The sequence below is a fragment of the Coffea eugenioides genome, chromosome 8 (assembly GCF_003713205.1).
Source record: "Coffea eugenioides isolate CCC68of chromosome 8, Ceug_1.0, whole genome shotgun sequence".
Lineage (NCBI taxonomy): Eukaryota > Viridiplantae > Streptophyta > Magnoliopsida > Gentianales > Rubiaceae > Coffea > Coffea eugenioides.
The window spans coordinates 3,263,543-3,286,411 of record NC_040042.1 but is presented as its reverse complement, the minus strand read 5'-3'; the positions used below and the strand labels follow the sequence as shown (position 1 = coordinate 3,286,411).

Sequence of the window (22,869 nt, the reverse complement as noted above, 5' to 3'; positions counted from 1 at the left end):
CAACCCTCCATTTCGAAAAAAAAAGACAAAAGCAAAACAAAAGCAAACACACGAAGCGCAGAATAACGTTGAAACCCGCAAACGGGATTCTGTGTTTTTTCTATTTCAAGGTTAGCTCGCATGCGGGTTAATGTTATATTTGAGCGCGAGAAGAAAAAATTGGTAATTAGGCTCTTTGGGCATTATAAGTAAATATTTAAATTAATGGCAGTTTTATTACACCAATATTATTGTATTATCATTATTATGATTATTGTATTATTTCTTATGCAAATATAACATTTAATTATCCAAGCAGTTTGATTTTATTTTTACAATTTATAAAATTTTTATCACTTATATAATATTTTTAAAACCCTAATACATCTAAATTTGATTTTATTTTTCAAATTTATAAGATTTTTATTTAAAAAAATGGGATACGGATAAGATATCCGGTTGGTTCGATTTGCATAGGTGCATATGAGAATATCCGAATACTCCTGAAACCCGCAAGCGGGATTCTGTGTTTTTTCTATTTCAAGGTTAGCTCGCATGCGGGTTAATGTTATATTTGAGCGCGAGAAGAAAAAATTGGTAATTAGGCTCTTTGGGCATTATAAGTAAATATTTAAATTAATGGCAGTTTTATTACACCAATATTATTGTATTATCATTATTATGATTATTGTATTATTTCTTATGCAAATATAACATTTAATTATTTAAATTTGATTTTATTTTTACAATTTATAAAATTTTTATCACTTATATAATATTTTTAAAACCCTAATACATCTAAATTTGAATCTAATTTTCTACAAGTCATACTTATAAATGCGAAATCTAACAAAAAAGTTAAATACAATTTTTGCAGGTCAAATTTAACAAATGCGAGCTATTTGCAAAATTTTAAATATTTGCAACATTTTTTAAAACAAAAATTAGAAGCTTTCTGCAAATAATTCCCTACCTCTCAAAAAATACCAAAATAAAAAAGATAAGAGCTCGCATTTGCTTCCTAGAAATAATTCCCTAGCTCTTAAAAAAGGAAAAAAAAAAATTGAGAAGAGCTCGCATTCGTGGAATGCGAGCTCAATAACCAGAGCTCGCATTCCACGAATGCGAGCTCTTGTAAGCTCGCATTTGTGAAATTCACAAATGCGAAGACACCCCTGACGGAAATTAAACCCAAAATCACCCCTTTTGTAGAATTTTTTTAAAATTCATCACAAAGTTGGAAATTTCTCAATAGAAATACAACTTGTCTGGATTCCTTTCACTCTCTGATATCATTACGGTTGCTTTGCGATTACAGCGGCAAAACCTGTTTTTAATGGAGAAAGATGTAGGTGAATTCCATGATTCTCCCCTATGGCTTGAAGAGGCCATGGTTGCAGCTAAAATTTTTTACTCAGAGCTCTAATTGTAGCACAGCAAATGCACTTGTTATCACTCCAAATTAGTAGCAAAGAATGTTAATAGCTTGAAACCTCAGAGGTAGTTAAGTTGCTTTGCTTTATATGCTATTGCTACTGAAACAGCAAACCTTCTGGCCGTTGCAATTTGCAGCTAGCCGTTGCAAAATCTGCCAAATAACTGTTGCATGGCACATCTGGTGCATGCAATTTTCGTATACAAACCCACCAACCCCCCCAACAAACCGCCATGCACATTACCCACCCTCCAACTTTTACTTAATTAAGTCGCAACATTCATTCATATCTTCTTTGGAATCTTCCTCTTACTAATACAACTTCCTGCCAAAGGCTTTAAGGATAGCTACTCGCCGAATAAAAATGAACCTTCTTCACACATGAAAATACATAATTTTAATCCTGATTTGGCACTGGATTGTTACCACAAAATCAAAAGCAAGGGAGGTAAGTGAAATTTTGAGAACCTCAGGGGATGTCAGTGAAAGTGTCAGAAACCTCAGGGGAGGTTTCTGAAATTATCCCTTTAAGTTAAACAAGAACATGATTCGAGTTCAAAAAGAAAAGGAAAAAACAAAGGGGTAAAAGAGGAATATAGATAGTGTTAGGAATCGATTTGTAATTTACGAAAAAAATTAAAGATCAATCATCACAAAAGTAAAAATTCTTGTCATGAATTAAATATGAAATTCTATTTTCATTTGAAATTTGATAAAGGATTTAAAATTAATTCAAATAGCTGCAGTTGTTTGTGTTATTTAAGAGGTATTGAATTTATAGTTTATATAAATTATTAAAATATATTTTAAATACTACAATAATTTGTAATTTATAAATTTAAATACCTTCTAAATGATTTAAACAACTAGAGAGATTAAAAAGGATTTCAAATCCTTTAATCCAAATGCAGTGCTAGTATACTTCGATTGTATAAGAATCATATAAGAATCAAAAGCAACCAAGGAACTTCATCGAAAATGATTGCACCCTTTTGAAATTAATTATGAAGGTTTGACTAAAGATAAACAAAAAGGAAAAAAAATAAAGGAAATGATTTATGATGTACACTAATTAAGAATTTTACTAGAATTTTGAAACAAAAGGCACATGGAAATGCAGTTAGAGCATTGATGTCTAACAATAATTATAGATTCATGGACCAAAAATTAAATATCAGGAATTTTTCTAAATAACATGAAGATATAATATAAACTAATAGATGTTAATTATTTTTTATGTTGTTGTATAAAGAGAATAAAAAATGGTAATAGCAAAAAAGTGGGAGCCGAACAAAAAAGGAGATAAAGCACTAGTATGTAAGATTTTTATTTTGGGGTATTTTTAGCCTATATGACATCATTGGCATATGCAATAAATATTGTAAAACACATTTTTTTTTAAATGTTATTAATGTATATACTCAAAACAAGAAATCCAAATTATAATGCTACAAAGATAGCTCAAAGATGTTTTTTTAATTTTCGGTGTATTTAGCCTATATTACATCAATCGAATATGCGACAAATATTATAAAAAATATTCTTTTAAAATTTATTGATTTATACATTCAGAAAAAGAAATTAAAATCATAATGCTTCAAAGATAGTTCAACCATAAGGAGCCATGCATATCAAACGCATACAAGAGTAAAATTAAAAATTATTCAACCTACATTTTTGTTAATTAAATTGTAATATTCTCTTTTTTTATTTGGGGTTCATAATTAGGTTAAACTTTTCAAATTATTTCACTAAAAACGGGTAGGAAAAGGTATTACTTGTATCATATGGTATCCAAAAATAATATGCTAATATCTGGGGGGGGGAGTAGTATAAATCTGGAACTTCCATGAGCCGCTGTCTTAAACCTTCCCCCAACTCTCCATTTTCCCTCTTCAATTCTTCATTCGTAAATTCCCAATTATTTCCATGGCTTCTTCTTCCAGAAAACGCCCCAAAACCCAAAACCCCCATTCCTCTTCTTCTTCTCCTTCATCATTTTCGCAATACTCCATTCCCGAACCTTCTTCCGGCTTCTTCCCATCGTCAATTTCCGAGTTTTCAAGGCTCATAGCCGTCGTCACGATCGCAGCCTCCGTCGCCTTGTTTTGCAACTATTTAGTTACTTATTTCAATCAACAGCCTAAGCCCTTCTGCGATAGCGGTGTTGATGTCGGCGATTTTCTCTCTGGTGAGTCTGTGGTTTGCTTTCTTCTTCAATTCAGCTGATCACAATAATTTCTCTTGTTCTTAAATTTTATGTCTTCATTGAAAAAAAAATTTATTTGTTGTTCCTTGGTTTTATGCTAGTGTACTAATCAATAGATTAAGATGAAAGGTTGGAAATTTTGATGGGGGAAAAGGCAGTAGTTCTGATTTTTCTTTTTTGGTTGTTTTCTGGACTGGTTATTTAAATTGTAGATGACTGGGTGAAGTTATTAAATGGCGAAAAAGAAATAAATGCAGGCAATTTTTTTGGAGGAGTTATGGCATTTCTTGGCTTTCTGTTGGTGATATGATATTTTATGATTTTTAGCCATTAAAGAATGGGCCTATATTATATTATGTACTTTATTTTTCTTTGGTCGGCTAGTATTGATGTTTTAGTTGAAGAAAGAGTACTTGTAATTGCATTCCTTTTGGAAATCATTCAAAAATCATGGATGATCGTTTCCAGTTGTTCGTTGAGAGTTCAATAAGAAATATTGGTGATGCATTCTGTCGTGGACTCTCCTGGCTTTATGAATTTCCTTTTGATTTTATTTGTACACATTCATAGAGATTCCTTGACTTATAAGAACTTATTGACCCAAGAGCCTGTTTGAAATAATTAACCCACTCCAAAAAACAATTTTAATCTTGTTGAAAGATATGTATCAAAAGCTTGAAATAGACTATTCCTCTCAATTAGGCTGGTTTATGCTTCTTATACTGAGATCAATGCTTAGGCCTTCTTAAGTTGATCTGTATTGAAGTAATGCAGTTAATTATATGACTGAGGACTATCACCTATTTCATATGTTTTGAGAATTAGAAAACTATTCTTAATTGTGTTTCACACCTTTACTGCTCTCTACATCTGACATAACCAGTCTCCATAGGTGTAGATAATTGTGAACCTTGTCCGAGCAATGGAATATGTAAAGATGGAAATCTGGAATGTGAACGTGGCTACAGAAAGCAGGGGAATTTATGCATCGAGGACAGAGATATTAATGCAGCGGCAATGAAAATTGTAGGTAAAACTGGGTCTGATTAATCTGTCATATCAAGGGCTCCAGAAGCATCATCTTTTTCATTCTTAACAATTTTAAAGCAACCGTCTTTTAATGTAACTGCAGTCGGAGTTGGTGGAAGTTCGCTTGTGTGAAGCTTATGCCCAATATTTGTGCAGCGGAATTGGCACCATTTGGGTCTGTACCTCTTGCTAAGTTCAGTGATTCATAAATGGAAAAATCTTCCTTTTTCCCATAGGAAGTTTCGTTACTCTTTTTCGATGTCTGAGTTTGCTTCTGCTAATTGATTGATGCAAAAGAGATGACTATTGCCTGTTATCAACATATCTTAGGTGCAAAAGGATGATTTGTCAACCTATATTGTTGAACATCGTGTGATGGAAGATTATGGCTTGGATCAATATGCATATGCTCATGCAAAACTGAGAGCAATGGAGACTATTCACAAGTTGATGGACAGAAGAGGTTATACTAGTGGGTGAGCTGCTGTTGACCTTTACTAACAGAATTAGCATGAAACAATACTTGCAGTATCCTGATTAACCAAATTTATTGAGAATCTGGCCGTATTTCTTTGATTCTGTTTGTAGATCTGATGAGTTCAAGTGTCCTGATTCTTTAGTGGAACATTACAAACCGATCACCTGTCGCATCCACCAATGGGTTCTCGACCATGCTTTACTTTTGGTGCCAGTTTGTGCAGTGGTATTCCATAATATAAACCAGCATTTAAAAGTTTATGTTATGGTACCAGAATGTTAAAGCTTGTTGACAATGTTGAGATTTACAGCTTGTGGGAAGCATATTGATACTGTTAAAAGCCCTCCGGAGACATTACTTGTTAACTAGAGCTGAGGAGATCTATAACAAGGTAGAAATAGCTTTTCTCTTGCTTGTAGCATGATACATGGATTATTAAGTTATTCCACTTTTAGCTTTGCATTTCTGGTAAAGTTTGTTCTCCGTAAATCGATTTTCTTAGTTTTGGAGGTAAGAACCAGAAAACCTCCAGTCCTTAATTTCGTAAGCATTGCATTTGACCTTCACTATACCATGGCATTCATTTGCCTATTGTACATACCATGACATTCATTTCATTTATCAATCATGAAGGCAATATAATCTGCATGTGTCCCCTTTTTTTTGTTAAGTGCATGTATGTGTGCCTTAATTATTACTTATGGACAGATGTGCTTTAGGTGCTTTGAAACAATAAATAGATGCTTTCATTTTAATGAATTTGTGCTATATATTAGCGTAAAAATTTACCTGAACAAGTGTAATGCTATGTCACTTCTTAGCTTCCTTGTGTGCCTCATGACTCCTGAGTGCTTTAGTGGAGAAATAGGAGAAAATGGGTGTGAAAATTCACATTAAAAAAAGGAAAGGAAAGAAGTATGTGCACCATATTGAGTTCCATACATAGTCATTTAAATACTTATATTCCTATAATGTGTTGACTTCAAGCATGGCTTCTGTACTTCTTTGCAGTGGGGGTGGTTGTTTTTGTGTTATAGTAAACAAGAACAAATTGTGAACCCCTAAAAGTACATGTCTTTTTGTTATTGTGGTCTACCTGTTTACCTTGTGGTAATTAATGTTAACAAAAAGTCTGACTCATGAATTCTGCAAGTACTAATGAATTTCGTTTGCTAAGTATGATCATTTGTCTACTTGCAATGGCTGTGATGACTCCTATGGACTCTGGTCATCATTCCTTTTGGGGTTGAGCATGCGTTGTGGTAGCCACTTCTGCCTCATCCAATATTCTAGTTCATAATCTTTTGGAAACTCATTTAAAAACTACTTTGTGTACAGAAATTATTTCTTAGTAGGGTGGTATGCTACGACCATTGAGTCATGTGATTTCATATATTATAGACTTGGTGTTTGGGCTCGCAAGGCTTGCTGAGCTCAATTATATTATACGTTCATTGAACTGTTGGTAATGATATTAGGTTTGCGACTTACTTGAAGAGAATACGTTGATCTCAAGGAGCATAGATGGTGAGGGTGAACCATGGGTAGTTGCCTCTTGGTTACGAGATTATCTTCTTTCACCCAGAGAGAGGAAGGACCCCCTCCTATGGAGAAAGGTACTTATATTTTCTGGAATTGCATTTTTAAAAAATAATTAATTGTGGTATTGCAATGCAGTTAGGTAATAGTCCTGATATAATTTGCCAATTGGAGTTTCTATAGTTAGATTATATTAATGAGACGAGACTCAAGGGATCAGTAACACTCGGAAGTTTGATCATACAAGGTTTTTCCAAATGTTTCAAACTTAAATTTCTGCTGCAGCTAACTCCAGAATGAGGGCATCAATGTAAGTTCTTAGGAAGTGTTTCAAATGGAGCTTTTGTCCCGTAAACAAGAATGCTTTTGCTTTTATGAATGGGATGCTTAGGTTTATTCTCATGACACAAAGTTGTTTCTACAGAAGATTCATACACGGGTGTTGCAGCCCCTCTTGACAATGCTGTTTAGATTATACTTTCCCTTGTTTTCCGTCTTTCTAGGGGTTTAGCCATTTTGTTATGTGATCTGTAACTATTGTATCTGTTAAACATCAAATATGACCTCCTTTACTGACTTACTTCAATTGCTATATTGATAATCAAGCTGAGGGTTTTTGTAGGTTGAGGAGTTGGTTCAAGATGATTCTCGTTTGGATCGCTATCCAAAGATGGTAAAGGGTGAAGCTAAGATAGTATGGGAATGGCAAGGTAAGACTTTGGTAAAAGTTTGGCAGGCATTCCCAATAAACCAACTAATGTCCTTATTTATTTTGGTGAACTTATTAAAGCATTGTTATTCTTTGTTCATTGTATAGTTGGAAGTGATTTGTTTCTGTTTTTGGTTGGAGTATGAACCCAGCATGGAAGAAAAACAAAACATAATTGGAGCAGGAGTACAAGGGTTGACCCAAGGAAGTTAGTTGATAACGGTTTTATTGTGTCATACACTCAAAAAGAATAAACGCCTGTATACATTCAGAAAGATAAATACATGTATGCAGGCTCTGCCATTGAGTGGAAAACAACCTGGATGAACTTATGAGTTCCTAGGGACATTTGAATAAAGGCAATATCTCTCTCATTTTCCCCAGCCCTTTAGGTATGTAGATAGATTCCTATATTCTTGTTGACTTTGTATCTGAGAAAAGGCTGAAAACCAGAAGTTCATTTAAATACTGGGCAATAGGCCAAAGTTTCTTTAGAAACTATTCAAGATTCTAGGACATATGCTCAGTTTTCATAATTGAAAGCAGCAACTTGAAGTTCAGCCCATTTGGGTGTGAATTCATTAAGAGGGTGCTCCATCCTGTGTATATGCATCTATAGTTTGTTGTCTCTATCTGGTTAATTCTGTACCGTAGAAATCATCTCAATAAAATGCTGAGTTAAACTTGCACCAGCCAACGTCCGCAGATTAGAAAATGAAAGACATTTCTGTGTAAAGACTTGAGAGACCTTACATCTAACACAACTCTGCATGATAGTGAAGTTTTATGTTTAGCTGGCCCATAGAACCACAGTCCACATGCTTTGTTTCTGCCTCTTTGCAGAATTTTGCTACTCATTGTTGCATGTTTCTGGTTTCAGTTTGTTACCGTTTTCATGATGAACCCCTCTTCCTTGTATAGTTGAAGGTTCTTTGAGCTCCTCTGGCAAGAGGAAAAAGACAGAGGAAAGCACGCAGAGGTCTAGCAGACTCAAGAATTCAACTTCTAATGAGCAGAGCTTCCGATTCAAGGCTGGCGAGCCTCTGAACTGTTGAGTTTTGATAAGAAGCAAAAACACTTGGGTGTTGTAAACAACTGAAAGTGTTCTCCTTTACACGCTATATTAGTGGTAAATGCACGTCAGTTTTAGAGAAGTGCATTCTGTAAAATGTGGATGATCTTGTATAACTCTTTTAGTTTGACTAGTACAGCATCGACCAGTTCTGGCCCATTCCCTGGGGTGTGCTAACCCGGTGGTCGGTTTTGAGCTTTGTCTTTTGCTTGTTTCAGAAATGAGGTTTTACCGTTTTAGTAATTTTGTAATGGCTAGTGTGGACCATTATAGTGTACATGGTTCATCTAAAATTGGCGGTGAAGTTTTTTTTTTTTTTTTCCTTTTAAATGTCGTATGGTGCCCTCGTATTCAAAACATCCTACAGTAGCAACTAGCAAATATTACGAGATGCGTCAAACCAATGCTGGTTCTGCAACTGATGGTACTTTTACAGACTAGTACCCTTTTGTACACCGAATTGAAGCTCCTCTCTACGGGGAAACAAAATGACCCAAATCTGCAGTTTGTCTAGGGTGGCATGGATGAGGCGCTTCTTTTTTTTTTTTGATAAACGAAAGTTTCGATAGGTTTATATTCGATCATCATCACAGGTCAGGGTATGTTTTTGGAATCATAGGTTCGTTGCAAAAATTCTTACGGATAATTCATCAATATAACTCTGACATCGGCGGCGAAACTTGAACACACGAACTTTCACGAGAAATAAGGTGTTTCAATGGTGCATTAATATATCAAGGTGGAAGGCACGTTCATATTTAAGGCATACATTTTAATATGCACAAAGGCCATGTCTGGATTGGCTCCATCTTGAAGATTGAAGACCATTACAAGTAGTGGATCTGAGTCTGAGGCCCTTAATGAGGGCAGCGATCAAGTATGGGGCACAAAGAAGTGTCGGCAGAGAATATGGCGCAGCACAACTGGCAGCTTAGATCCAGCAACATTCCCTATAGTTCAAGAAAATTGATCCTTCATGTCATGTATTATTGGATCTTATGGATCAAAAATAGACTTTCATGTGATAGTCATTTCCTTTTTGGTCCTTCTTTCTTCTTCTGTGTGTGAATGATATTGAGGTATACTAAATGCACTAGTAGAATATATGGAACAATTTGTAGTCAATATTTTTGTGACGCAATTAGATAGTTCACACTTCACATGTCACGAGCCCCACCATATTGAAATATTGAGGATTGGAGATTTCTAATAAACTACATAAGTTATTGGACTTTAAGTTTGATGTATGTAAAATTGGTTTCAAAGTACGAATAGGGTTTACCTTTTATTTTATCACTGGTTTGTTTGGATTGTAAGTTATTTGAGATATTTTTACTGTAGCACTTTCTGTGATGTGATGTATGTGAGATGAAAAGGTAATTCGAAAGGTAAAAAGGTGTATTGGAAATTGTAATGATGATATAAGCAAATATATTTGGGAAAACAAAGGGCAATCCAAACAAGATTCACAATTGATGTTTACTACATTAATCTAAGATGGTGCAATATAACATAACCCTAAACAATATGACCTTCAAGAAGCTTTATATTCCTAGGATTGCAAAAATTCGTTCTTAAGATTAGCCCGTTTGAATTGCTATTTTCAAAATTTTTTGTAAAAAAAATATAGTGTAACAATTTGATGTATATGAAATAAAAATATAATTAAAAAATATGCTCGCGAAAAATGTAAAAGTTTTTCTACAGAAAACTAGAACTATAAACGGCTCCACCAAGCCTTCAAATACAGTTGAATTGAAAAGGACATTTAAGGTGTCCATGCACAAATAGTTCAACAAAGCTGTATAGAAGAACAGCAGTTTAATAAGCGAAAGGAAAATCAAACATTGATAACACCAGCGTTTGGATAAACTGTCATAGCAACTGATAGGGATAGATTAGATGGGGATAGTTAGATTTGTTCCCTGACTCCCGAGTTTTTAACTCACCGACAATGTGATACCATTCTAGTTTTGTTTTCACCAGACGATTATTTTCTTTTGTAGTATTTAATTGTCTAACATCTATATCTTCTTTTACTTTTACTACTACTGTAACATCTCCAAATACTCTTTTTCACTCGCTACATTGTTGTTGCTGATGGAACAGGTATTTCAAGGAAAATATTGCGTAAATAATTACCCATTTTTATGCACATAATTTAAAATAAGAAAAATGATAATCAGCACAGATAGAGATTGCTGCAATATCACTAGCATAGATTCTATGTTCTCAAGTTATTTTTAACACAAAATTAACTTGTGGTATTAAAGAATTTGCCAGCAATAAATAGGCACATTTTCACCGTCGAACGTCTAACAAATGTAAAAGAAAAATAGGAAAAGGATACAAATTCAAAAAAAAAAAAAGAGAAAAAGTTCAACAGAAAAGAGATAAAAGTAATTCAAAGGTTTTTTTTCCTCTTGTTTTTGGGCCGGATAATTCAGAGTTTTTTCTTTTTGTAAAGGGATAACTCAAACTATCAAAAAAAATTAATTTTAGAAAAAAGGAAAATTCCTTTTTCCCATGGTGAAACAAAATTGTCGAATTCTAGTCAAATTCTATGGGGTAATTCACACAGAAGGCAAAAGAAAGAGTGAAATCCTAGTCCAATTTAACTTGTGGTATTAAAGAATTTGTTAGCGATGAATGGGCACATTTTCACCGTCGAGTGCTTAACAAATGTAAAAGAAAAATAAAAAATGGATACAAATTCAAAAAAAATAAAAAAAAGGGAAGAAAGGAAGAGAAAAAGTTCAACAGAAAAGAGATAAAAGTAATGAGTAAATCTTATATATACTGACAGTGTATACACTATTATCATCGGATTCATGAAACATGTGCAAAAATTGGATTTTACATTTAAATTTTGTATAGTTGTTATTAATCCAATGTTAACAATGTATACATTGTCAGTGTAAAAAAGATTAATTCAAAAGTAATTTAAAGGCTTTTTTTTTCCTCTTATTTTTGGGCCGGATAACTCAAAGTTTTTTCTTTTTGTAAAGGGATAACTCAAACTTAAAAAATAATAATAATAATTTTAGCCAAAAAAAAAGAGGAAATTCCTTTTTGTCCATGGTGAAGCAAAAGAGTTAAATTCTAGTCAAATTCTATGGCGGATAATTCAAACAGAAGGTAAAAGAGAGTGAAATCCTAGTCCAATGTGGTCACTGCTCTCCTCTCATCTTCTTCCGCTCGACCTTTTCTTGATTTTTCACTCTCCTCTCTGTAAAGTGCCCTCAGTACTCTCCAATTGTCGGCCTTTATTCTCAAATCCCAGATCCTCTCAATTTTATTTTTGCCAAGTTTATTAATTATTACTGACACTACCCAAAAGGGTCCAAAAAATCTTGATCATAATCCAGCCAGCATAGACACAGTCACTGGTTCAACTATACCACTACGGCACTACCTCTATATACGTTTCACACACAACTCCCAATCAATATTCAGAAATTCACCCAAGAGTGATTTATTTTATGGGATTATTCATACCTTCTTCTCTTTCCACTTTATACATCATTTTAGAGCAGTTTGTGTGTAGTTGCGTTTCTCCGTGAGGCTACTCTGCTGGTTTTGGAAGTTTAGTTAACAGCCCAGATCAGATTTTAGTCAGTTGTAGCCCGTGAAGATCAAAGCTCACGTTTTATTTGGTACTGAAAATTGGATTGAGATTTTTTTAGTTCATTGTTTTGTTTGCTTAAAGCATAATGCTTGTTATGAATGTTAGGTTCTTTGCTTTGTTTGATTTGTCTTTGTCCTTAAAGTTATGCGCTTTACGTTAATACCGTTAGCTCTTGAATTTGATCGAGGACCAAGGATTATCTTTCGAAATGAGGAAATTGTAATTTTTGGTTGGAAATTTGGTTTTGTACATAAAGCTATGACCTTCATGCAAATCCCATATATGCATCTTTCACTTGACTCAACACTAGATTATATCTCTTATTGAAATCTGCAAATATGCATACATTTGTTGTAGGACTTGTAATTAAAGCTTTAGGTGCCACTGAAGAGGACCCCATTTATTGTTAATTTTTTGGTTGTGGATTCTTTTGTATCTAGCTTCAGATTTTTTGAATTACTTTCTAGCTTTAGATGTTCAGTTTGTAAATAAAGCTTTATGATTGGAAAGGAATATGAGAAGCATTTAAGCTCAATATACTTCTAAGTACAAACTATTTTATCCCCGTTTCCTTGCTCCTAACTTTCTGATTGCGAAGATGTAACGTTTGTGGACATGACTTAGTCATTTCTTGTTTTTTTTTTTTAAATTGCCATTTGGAGTAATTTTCATCCAATGGTTAAAAATGTTGTGATTGTTCATGGACAGACCGAAGGAATCTATATTGTGGGGGATCTTAGTCATTTCTTTCTTTTTTTTTTTTGAAATTGCCATTTGGAGTAATTTTCATCCAATGATTAAAAATGTTGTGATTGTTCATGGACAGACCGAAGGAATCTAGATTGTGGGTGATCTTAGTCTACTGACATAATTGTTATGAAAATTGATCATTGTTTAAAGGGAAAGCTGAAATGTAGGAATTACCGCATTTTAATGTTGAAGAAATTGTGATTAACTTTTACTGGTTACTTAATTGTCTGTCTAGTTCTTTTTACAAATTTTCTGTGCATGCATCTTTGTTGGATGAACGTTTATCTTTCATAGATATGGTTAAGCTGTACTTTGAAGATTCTTAGATAATAATCAGCACATGAGGAATTAAAAAGAAACAGTGAAAATTTCATTCATTGATGTCATTATACCTGAGAAACATATGGTTATTTTAGTGCTATGACAACAATGTTATCTGTATAGCATCTATATGCTGTTGTGCATGCTATGCTGCAGTTTAAAACAAACTAGTTTCTGTGCCTACTTGTAATCAAATGACTTGGTTTTAGGATGCCAAAATGCATTACTGGTTGATATGATTGCAAAAGCAATTGTAGCCTTGAAACCTGCAGCTGTAGTAATCTTTGATGTTGAAACATCAAATGCATCTCTTTTTGATGCTAGATCAACCTTGTCAAATTGGTGTTATGTGAATGTTTTACCTTTAAGCTTAAGATGTTTAACCTCATCTGCATGATAGTGCAAACTTTTGGTCTGAGTATTTACTTAGCGGACCTTTAGTTTCCTTGTAATACGAAGCTACAGCATCTTTGCAATTTCTAACTTTTCCACTATAGCAGGGAGCTCTTTTGTGATTTCTCAAGCAAAATATGGCTTCTAAGCATCACTTATTGGGCAGCAGAGGACGGAGCCCTGTATCCATATTTGTTGTACTTGGTCTGTGCTGTTTCTTTTACTTGCTTGGAACATGGCAAAAGAGTGGATTTGGAAAAGGAGATAGACTAGCAATGGAAATAACCAAGCGCACAGACTGCACTGTTTTCCCGGCTCTGGACTTTGAATCACATCACAAGCAAGAGCCACCTGTTGAATCTTCTGAGCCGAAAGCCAAAGTCTTTGAGCCGTGTGATGTTCGATACACTGATTATACTCCTTGTCAAGAACAAGACAGAGCAATGACCTTCCCAAGGGAGAATATGATATATAGAGAGAGGCATTGTCCGCCAACAGAAGAAAAGCTGCATTGTCTTATTCCAGCACCCAATGGATGGACAACTCCATTTCCATGGCCAAAAGGCCGTGACTATGTCCATTATGCTAATGTTCCTTACAAACACTTGACAGTTGAGAAGGCTGTGCAGCATTGGGTAGAGTTTCAGGGTAACGTGTTTAAATTTCCTGGAGGAGGAACGATGTTTCCACAGGGTGCTGATGCATATATTGACGAACTTGCATCAGTGATTCCAATAAGCGATGGATCCATCAGAACAGCACTGGACACTGGTTGTGGAGTATGTTCTTTTCAAATCCTATTGTGATTATTCTTGTATTGGGTGTCTTGAATGCAGATCAAGTCACTCTTAGTAAGTCAATATCATTTTTCAATCACTTAAGCTGCTTTTGTCTTCTTGAAATAAGCACCAAAAGGAATAAAAAATGTCAGAATTCAAAACCTAATTCTTCCAAAATTGTGCCAGTTATAAGAATAAGATTAAGATGTCTTGCAGGCTCCTGATTTCTTGAATCTCTTCTATAAGATCATCTTTCACGAAATTTTACTATGCCCATCCACTGATAAGCATAATGCATCTGGTAACCTAGCTGTTGCTCTTTATGGCATTCTTTTATCTTTAAAATCATTCTTTTTCGATCTATCATAATACCACCAGCCTCCTGTTCTTTGCACCATATGGCTTGGTCTAAAATTTCTATTTGAAAGATTTTTCTTGTGGTCTCAAACTGGTTCCACAAATCGTGATAGGTTGCAAGCTGGGGTGCTTACTTGATGAAGAGGAATGTTTTGACAATGTCATTTGCACCAAGGGACAATCATGAAGCACAAGTACAATTTGCATTGGAGCGAGGTGTGCCTGCTTACATTGGGGTTCTAGGGTCAATACAGCTGCCATTCCCATCAAGAGCATTTGATATGGCACAATGTTCTCGGTGTCTGATACCATGGACAGAAAATGGTATGTACTACAGCTGCGAGTATTAAATCTGTTAGAGCCTTATTTTTGGGTTGGTGGAGCGTAGCATCATCTGGCATAGTCTTCATTCATGAGGTGATATTTTTCATGTCAACTTGTTCACAAAAAAATATATGTTAAGACAGGTTTTTGTGTTATAATATGAAAGTTTACTAATGAATACTTTCAGAAAGTAGCAACTATAGGGAATAAATTAAGACATAATTGGTATGAATTGTTTGGACATATATAAAAGGGCTAATAACTGCATTTGTAAGAAAAAGTATTGTAGCACTCAGAGAGTGGTATTCCTGTAAAGACAACAATGTCAAAAGAACAAGGTACCCACTCAAATTGCAAAATGCGGTTTTATGAACAAAAATGAAAACTGACTTCTTCTTCTTTTTTTTTCTGAACTCTGTTAAAACCAACAATGTTCTTTCATTTCTGATGGAAAGGGCAATATTTAGATAAATAAGCCATCTGAGGTTCATACCCCTAAATTTAAGACATTATGTGCAGAGGGTATGTATCTAATGGAAGTTGATAGAGTTCTCAGACCTGGTGGCTACTGGATCTTGTCTGGTCCTCCAATTAATTGGAAGACCTATTACCAGACCTGGAAGCGTTCTAAAGAAGATCTCAAAGCCGAGCAAACTAGGATTGAAAAGCTGGCTGAACTTCTTTGTTGGGAGAAAAAATATGAGAAAGGAGATGTTGCCATCTTCAGGAAGAAAATAAACTCCAGATCATGCGGGAGGAAGTCTGCCAATATGTGTGAATCTGGAGATGCTGATGATGTGTGGTGAGACAATTCACAGTTTATTTTATTTATTTGTTAACATGCTCATTCATAGGCTACTAGTTTACTTTTCAGTATTATTTTCTTTTGAGTTTTTTACCTTTTTAGTTGCTTACTTTTAAAACATTGTGTTTTTGTCCCTCACATTTGAGTTTTGTACTTTTTTGTGAATTTCATATTCGAAGTTGCCCTCAGATCGATTCATTAAAAAGAACCGATTCAACCCCTCTCTTTTAAACATGGGTTTGGTCCCTCACATACCCAAAATACACCATTTTGTACCCAAACTATTTTTGTATCACATTTTCACCTGAAAAAGTAACTAAAACCAATATGCCAAAATATTTTGATCATATGTGTAAAATTAGAAATACTCATAAACATTAATGTTGGTACCATTTGAAGCAAAATTGCAGCAGGAAAGTGCCTAAATTTTAGTGCTACATGATTCGCACAATAAAATTAAAATAATTTACAAAAGTCTTGAAATTCACTCAAAATACATTATAATAAGGAAAACAATTTTTTGTACCCTAAATACATCTCAAATAAAATTTTAAACCCAAAACTGAACAGTTTACCTTTACATCGTTGACTAGAAAAAATCACTTGAGCTTGAAAGGTTTCAATCACTATGATATTCTAGAATTTAGGGACCTCAATATATTTTTTGAGCTTTTGTTCAATTTATGTCAGAATTCGAATTATAGATGAAATATAACTGAAACTGAGTTTGGGATGAAATGGGTGCATTTTGGATATATGAAGGACCACAATAAAACATTTCAAATTTGAGGAACAGAAAAAGTACAAACCTCATATATAAGGGGCCAAAATTTATCAGTTTAGAAGCGGAGGAGTAAAACAAGCACAAAGCTCAAATGTAAAGGACTATTTTGCTATTTTCCCTTGTTAACATGAGAAATTTTCTTCTTTTTCAGTTTTTATTTTCCCTCTTAAAAATTTTAGAAGAGGAGGGGTGTGAAGGAAGAAGTTTGGGGGGGGGGGGGGGGGGGCAGGGAGGAAGACATTGAGAATCGGACCCTTGTTATGGGACAAGAGACAAAGACGAGCTGTATCTGATTCTCATTGTAGAGTCAAATAATATAATCACAGACAAATTACAAGGGCACCATGAACCAGTCCATGGGGGACCATACTGTTCTCACTCCATTACCATTTCTTCGGTCTCTTCCTCAGAGTTAAGCTAACCACTCTCAATTAGTTGAACAGGCAACTCACTGTGGATGGTTCATTTATGGAGGCCTGGCCTTATAATAGGATAAAAGACAAGCAAATACTTAGCCCCTTCTTGATAACATAGTGTAAAAATTCCTCCCATTGTGGTTGTGAAGTTCAGCTTAAGTGATTGTTGTCACATGTATAAAAGCTTCATGGTCAGTTGTGCAGTGCATGCTTAAGTTTAAAAAGAAGGCAAAACTGGAGAAGAAGCCTTCTAGGTGCTTGAGAAAATTGCTCTAGTAAGAAAAGCTGTTGCATGATATGTTTAAAAGCATTATATAGACATCATTTCTTCTATCACTGAATAGTAGCCACAATAAGAATTTTTGCTGAACATCTTATCTATGAGAACTAATTGTTTTCATGCCATGTGTCCTTGACTAATTCCCTGATTCACCAATATTGACACAGAAAGTAAATTTTATTTGGTCACTAATCAATTACAAACAACTAACGGTGGTGTATTTGCTAGATTACTTTCCTCTTAACTTCAGATTAACAATTTCTAGGTATAAGAAAATGGAAGCATGCATAACTCCTTCGCCTGAAGTAAAAAGTGTTGCTGAAGTGGCTGGTGGAGAGTTGAAGAAGTTTCCAGCTAGGCTCTTTGCTGTGCCTCCCCGAGTTGAAAAGTTGATGGTCCCAGGAGTGACAGTTGAATCTTATGAGGAGGATAATAAACTATGGAAAAAACATGTTAGTGTGTACAAGAAGATCAACAGCTTACTGGGCACCACAAGATATCGAAACATAATGGATATGAATGCAGGCCTTGGAGGTTTTGCCGCAAATTTGGAATCACCAAAACTATGGGTAATGAATGTTGTGCCCACTATAGCTCAGAACACTCTGGGCATCATATATGAGAGAGGTCTGATCGGCATGTATCATGACTGGTATGCTCTGATACTCTTGCCATAATTCTGTGCATTATCATGGTTGTAATTTGTGTTTATAATTATATTCTGCCTTTGGTCTTCCGTACTAGTATTGGCTTGTTTTATCATTTGACATATTGATCCTTATTAGTTATTTACAAGGACTTTGTTCTTCTTCTTCCTCTTCTTATGCGAGAAAGGCAAAGGGTTTCTTTTGTGTTAGCTCAATTGGCAGTATTCTTAAAGTAGTATCAGAGATGTCTTGGATATACAAAGCCATGGAATGCAAGTCGGCATTATTCCATAGTTTTCTTCATTATTATGCCAATAGCGAGTCTATTAATGTTTCAATATTGGGACAACTGAGATGAAACCTTTATGTGTTGAATATCCTGATGTTCTGTTACATATTTCCTGCTCTCTTACTTGGTTCAGGTGTGAAGGCCTCTCTACTTACCCAAGGACATATGACCTCCTTCATGCTAGTGGCTTATTCAGCTTGTACCAGGATAAGTAAGCTTTTCCTTCCCTTTGGGCTGAAAGCAAATGCCCTTATCTTACTCTTCATTTACTATTTGTACCATGAGGACGACATGCAGGAAGAGCTCTCTAGTGATTGAGAGAACTCCACTTATCTTCAATTATGTGTTATGAAGTTAAAAGTCTGAAATTCGAGAGACTTCTAGGTTATAAAAAGGGGGTTAGATTTTTATTTTTGGCTGCTGTGTAATCGGGATCTGGTAGGTAGTGTTTGTCGTAGAATTACCCACAGGAAGTGTTTATGCCTTGCATGCATTTTGATCTCCCTAATAGAACTTCAAAGTTTCGGATCGGATTGAGCTGAAAAAACAATTTGGTTGATCCACACCATGAGTTGACTCCATGGAGATCTTCCCTAACTTGGAGGGGCTCCATATAGGGTGACATTGTTGTTCCTGTGAAGTAGGGATTGTCTTTTCAACATTTCCTTTGGGTTCAGTGAATGTCTTGTGATAAAAACTTATTCCATTATCCGTGACAGAGTTTGGAATCTTCATGGACTGTTTTTTAGGTACAACCTTGAAATTGGGCTCTAGAATCAATAGATCTCACTATGTTCTGATATCATTGCCATTGTCAACATTTCAACATTGTCCTTTTTTGCTTCGATAAAATCCAAGTGGGATGCTTGGTATCAACTTGCACAAGGGAAGTTTGCTTTAAATAGTTGTTTGAGTAGAATGTCCTCCAACTTTATATTTTTATTGCATATTATACATGTGCTCATTTCTTCAGGAAATCCAAATTTGTATGCACTCAAAAATAAATGTTTGAATTCAAAGTCGGCCATAATCTGATGTGGAAAGTTATAGAAGTATGATAATTGCCGTGATTTCCTAGATATCAGTTGTTGTCAAATGCAAGCAAAAGCTATTGCCTAATGCCATCATATCTTTGTTTCAAAAACCATAATGATGTTCTAACTTATTTAAGTTGCCAATTAGGCCGCATGAGATGGTTAATGCAATTTTCGTATTATCGTAAGTGTGCTCATATGCAAGTAAACAGGTGTGAATTTGAAGAAATCCTCTTGGAAATGGATCGTATTTTGCGGCCTGAAGGGACTGTGATCATCCGTGATGGAGTCGATGCCTTGAATGAGGTGAGAAAAATTGCTGGAGGAATGAGATGGGATATAAAATTGGTCGATCATGAAGATGGACCACTTGTGCCCGAAAAGATATTCGTTGCAGTCAAACAATACTGGGTTGGCAGCGCAGGAAATAGCACAACAGACGATGCATAAACCATGTAGATTGTTGGATATACAAGGCAAGCTAACAGTTGCTGCAAAGCAGAAACTATACAGCTACACTTGGAGATTTCTAATATCTTAAAACTCTTTTAAACACTGGATTCCATAGATTGCAGATTTACTTGTGCAACTTTCATTATAGAGCATTTTTGGCTGAATGTTCTGGTCTGTCTTGGAGGGCCGGCTGAGCGAATGTCATAGCCCCTCAAAAAGTGGAGCAAGAACTGCTCAGTAAAACTGTGATATCTACTTGCTTTAGCTTAATTAGCTAGAGCAACAATTAGTGATTAATGACTAGCTTCATTTGAACAATTATTAATCTCCCTGTTTATTGTTTTTCGTCCGGTCATATTTCCTGCTTTCTTTTTTTCATAAACTGTGGATTATTGCAGCCAGATGCACTATTTGATTTGTTAATTTTTTCCTCTTAAGAATTCTCATCCAATTGGTCAAGGAAATTTATTCCACTTTGGGAAATAGGCTTCGAGTTTTACCACATCTTCCTTCTTCCTTCTTTACTGCTTTCCTTAAAAAGAAATTTAGAAATTATTATGACCATTTTTTTTATTCTTTATGGCACTTTATCAAAAATTCCCCAATAAAGCCAGAGTTAAACCTTTCTTTTTGAAATTTTTCTTTTCAAATTCTTTTGTACCAAGTCTTGTCTTGGTAAGGAAAATGAAGATTAACCTACTAGAATATGTATCAGACACTGAAGAAACTCATAGAATATATCATAATACAAACGCCAAGATCATTTCTCTCTCTCTGTCCATTAGTTCTTTTCTTCAATTTATTTAGGATAGGCCATTCAAGAATTTGTCACTAAGAAACGTGTCTCACATTTAAAGCAAAGGGACCGTACCAATAATTGATTGATTCTCAGTGTTAGCACTACCAAGGGAACAGAACGTGCAATTTTATCAACTTTGTCTCATGATGCAAGTTTTTCTTTGTGTAATCAACGGGTAATGCCATAATGGGTTTTCCACGAGATTAGAATATCTGTTCTTAGAAATAAGAGACGTTAAAAGAAGATCAAAAGGACAACGAAGCACAGTTTAGATAGTAAGATGTTTCATTTGTAATTGACAAGTCACTAGTTCTAGTCATCAAAATTGACGGAGATTCACTGGAAAAAAATGACTCGCGAAAGATCCTAAACTTAGAACAAATCCTTAGCAGAATATCCTAGTTGTGGTGGTGGAAATTGGGCAGCTTCCCAGTCTTGAAGATGTGATAGTCCTTCACTAAGAACCACACAAAGATAAAAAAAGGGAAGGGGGAAAGGGGGGTCCTTCACTAATCAAGTGGTGGCATTAGCTGCCTACCTCGAGGGCCTCCTAAGATTTGTTCATTTTGCATTACATCTTGAATGCACTAAATATCGTGTTTGATTCGTACAAGTCTAAACCCAAAAATATATATATTGGAATTAAATTGAAAGATGAAATATTATGTTATTTTGTAACTTTGTTTAATAACCATAACTTTTGCGGTAATGTTATTATATTCATATCATAATCTATTACTCTAAAAAGAAATCTGTGAGTACATTATATTCATGTCAGAATTTATTATTGTAAAAAGAGTTCTCATTACTATCTTTTTTTTTTTTTCCATTTTCTCACAAAAAGCAGAAGATTCAACTCTACAATAAGAATAGGAAGGAAAAGTATACTAATTGGTAGACAACTCCAGCTCTTTAGTGAGTAATAATGAGATTGGCTATTATGTTCAGATAGCTATACATATGCTATAATGTATCAGCAAAATCATCTTAAAATCTTGAGAAGTTTTTTGCTTTTTCTCTATTAATTATCTATCCTTTAGTTTGGTACTAGCTATGGGAGGAAAAAAAAGAAAAAAAAAAACAATATCACGATGTTTAGTCAACCACGAAATTAGTCTATTAACTTTCTTGCGAAACACAAATTCCACTAACTATTAACTTTGGAGGTTAGGTTTATGTTCCTCAAAAATCAACTCCATTATTCTCCATTCCATGGATCAAGAATCAAATTTTTATCTTACCAAGGGTCCAAAAAAACAAAGAAAAAAGGAAGAAAGAAAGAAAGAAAGGGATTTTGTTTGTGATATACGGCCTCAAAAAGGGCGGAGAAAAAACAACATTTCAACATCTTGAAGGGCTCTTTTTTTTTTTTTCTGGTTTGTTAAGGCGATTGTTTTCATTAGTCAAGGAAATAGATAATGCCAATGACTGACTTAGCATGTGATAAGGCAGTGACAACAACGGACAAGATCAAGAAGTCTAGTTTATCTCTAACAGTAACAAGGACTTGAAATTTGTGAAGTAAATTTTGCCAAGACTTGCACTAAGTAGCCACTAAACATTGAAGCAAAAACCTATGGGCTTATTCTGTGTACTGTGTGAGTGTGTGTGGGCATGTCTGCACCTACCAGAAGCACGAAGAATCCCTTGGTTTAAGTGCTGGCCAACAATACATAAAACCATAATTGATCAAGACAGGATATTCAGCTCACCTGTACTCGTTTGTTGCATCAAAGCATATGTGGGCAGCCAGAAACAGTAAAAGCCGGTACAATGATAATGCTTGAAACCAGAAAAAAAAAAAAAGTGATCAATTGATCAAGGCTTTTTAGGTTGAGAATTCAATATCGTGATTGAAAGTGTTAATTAGCTTGCTAAATTTTGCTTGTTGAAGGGGAGAAAGAATATCTGATCAGCTCCCTTGCCATATTTGTGAAGCATCTGCATAATTATTAATGCAGCAGGGAAGAGAGTTGAAGATGCCAACTAGCTAGATTTGTTCGTGTCGAAAAAGAATGCAGCTTTATGGACAGTGGTTAACTAATGGATTGTATTTCTTTGAATCTTCTTGGTGATTATGCTGTGCTTGGGCTATATTATTTTATGTGCCTGTGAAGCAAATTGGCAGATAATTTTGTGTCTTTTCAAGAAATCCAGGATCGATGTCATTATATATTTATTGTACCTAAATTAGTCGATTACTACTGGAACTCAAACACGAAAATTTTAGGATCATTTGGTTGTGTATGGTCAGATTTGGTCCCATTAAATTCATGTCGCTCTTCCATTGTTCTTGTAAATTTATCTTTCAATATGCTTTTCTACAAGTTCTAAGTTTCACTTTGGACCAAAAAATGCAC

The 22,869-nt window shown here is 34.8% G+C and overlaps 2 protein-coding genes across 3 annotated transcripts; both read left to right on the top strand.

The window, feature by feature from the left end:
- The first annotated feature begins 3,329 nt into the window (after window positions 1-3,329).
- LOC113781254 lies at window positions 3,330-8,741 on the top strand. Its single transcript, XM_027327160.1, has 9 exons — window positions 3,330-3,605; window positions 4,516-4,649; window positions 4,756-4,827; window positions 4,983-5,128; window positions 5,241-5,355; window positions 5,441-5,521; window positions 6,609-6,746; window positions 7,292-7,379; window positions 8,300-8,741. Exons 1-9 carry the CDS (start codon window positions 3,344-3,346, stop codon window positions 8,431-8,433), a joined length of 1,170 nt encoding a protein of 389 aa, XP_027182961.1. The 5' UTR covers window positions 3,330-3,343; the 3' UTR covers window positions 8,434-8,741.
- A 2,858-nt stretch (window positions 8,742-11,599) lies between these two features.
- LOC113779384 (probable methyltransferase PMT14) lies at window positions 11,600-20,052 on the top strand. Of its 2 annotated transcripts, none has more exons than XM_027324952.1 (7): window positions 11,600-12,106; window positions 13,650-14,321; window positions 14,792-15,002; window positions 15,522-15,804; window positions 17,553-17,939; window positions 18,357-18,434; window positions 19,470-20,052. In XM_027324952.1, the coding sequence occupies exons 2-7, from the start codon at window positions 13,680-13,682 to the stop codon at window positions 19,705-19,707; spliced, it is 1,839 nt and encodes a 612-aa protein (XP_027180753.1). In that variant the 5' UTR covers window positions 11,600-12,106; window positions 13,650-13,679; the 3' UTR covers window positions 19,708-20,052. The 2 variants fall into 2 exon arrangements, with proteins under 2 accessions (XP_027180753.1, XP_027180752.1); XM_027324951.1 differs by having other exon boundaries at window positions 13,647-14,321.
- Window positions 20,053-22,869: the final 2,817 nt, after the last annotated feature.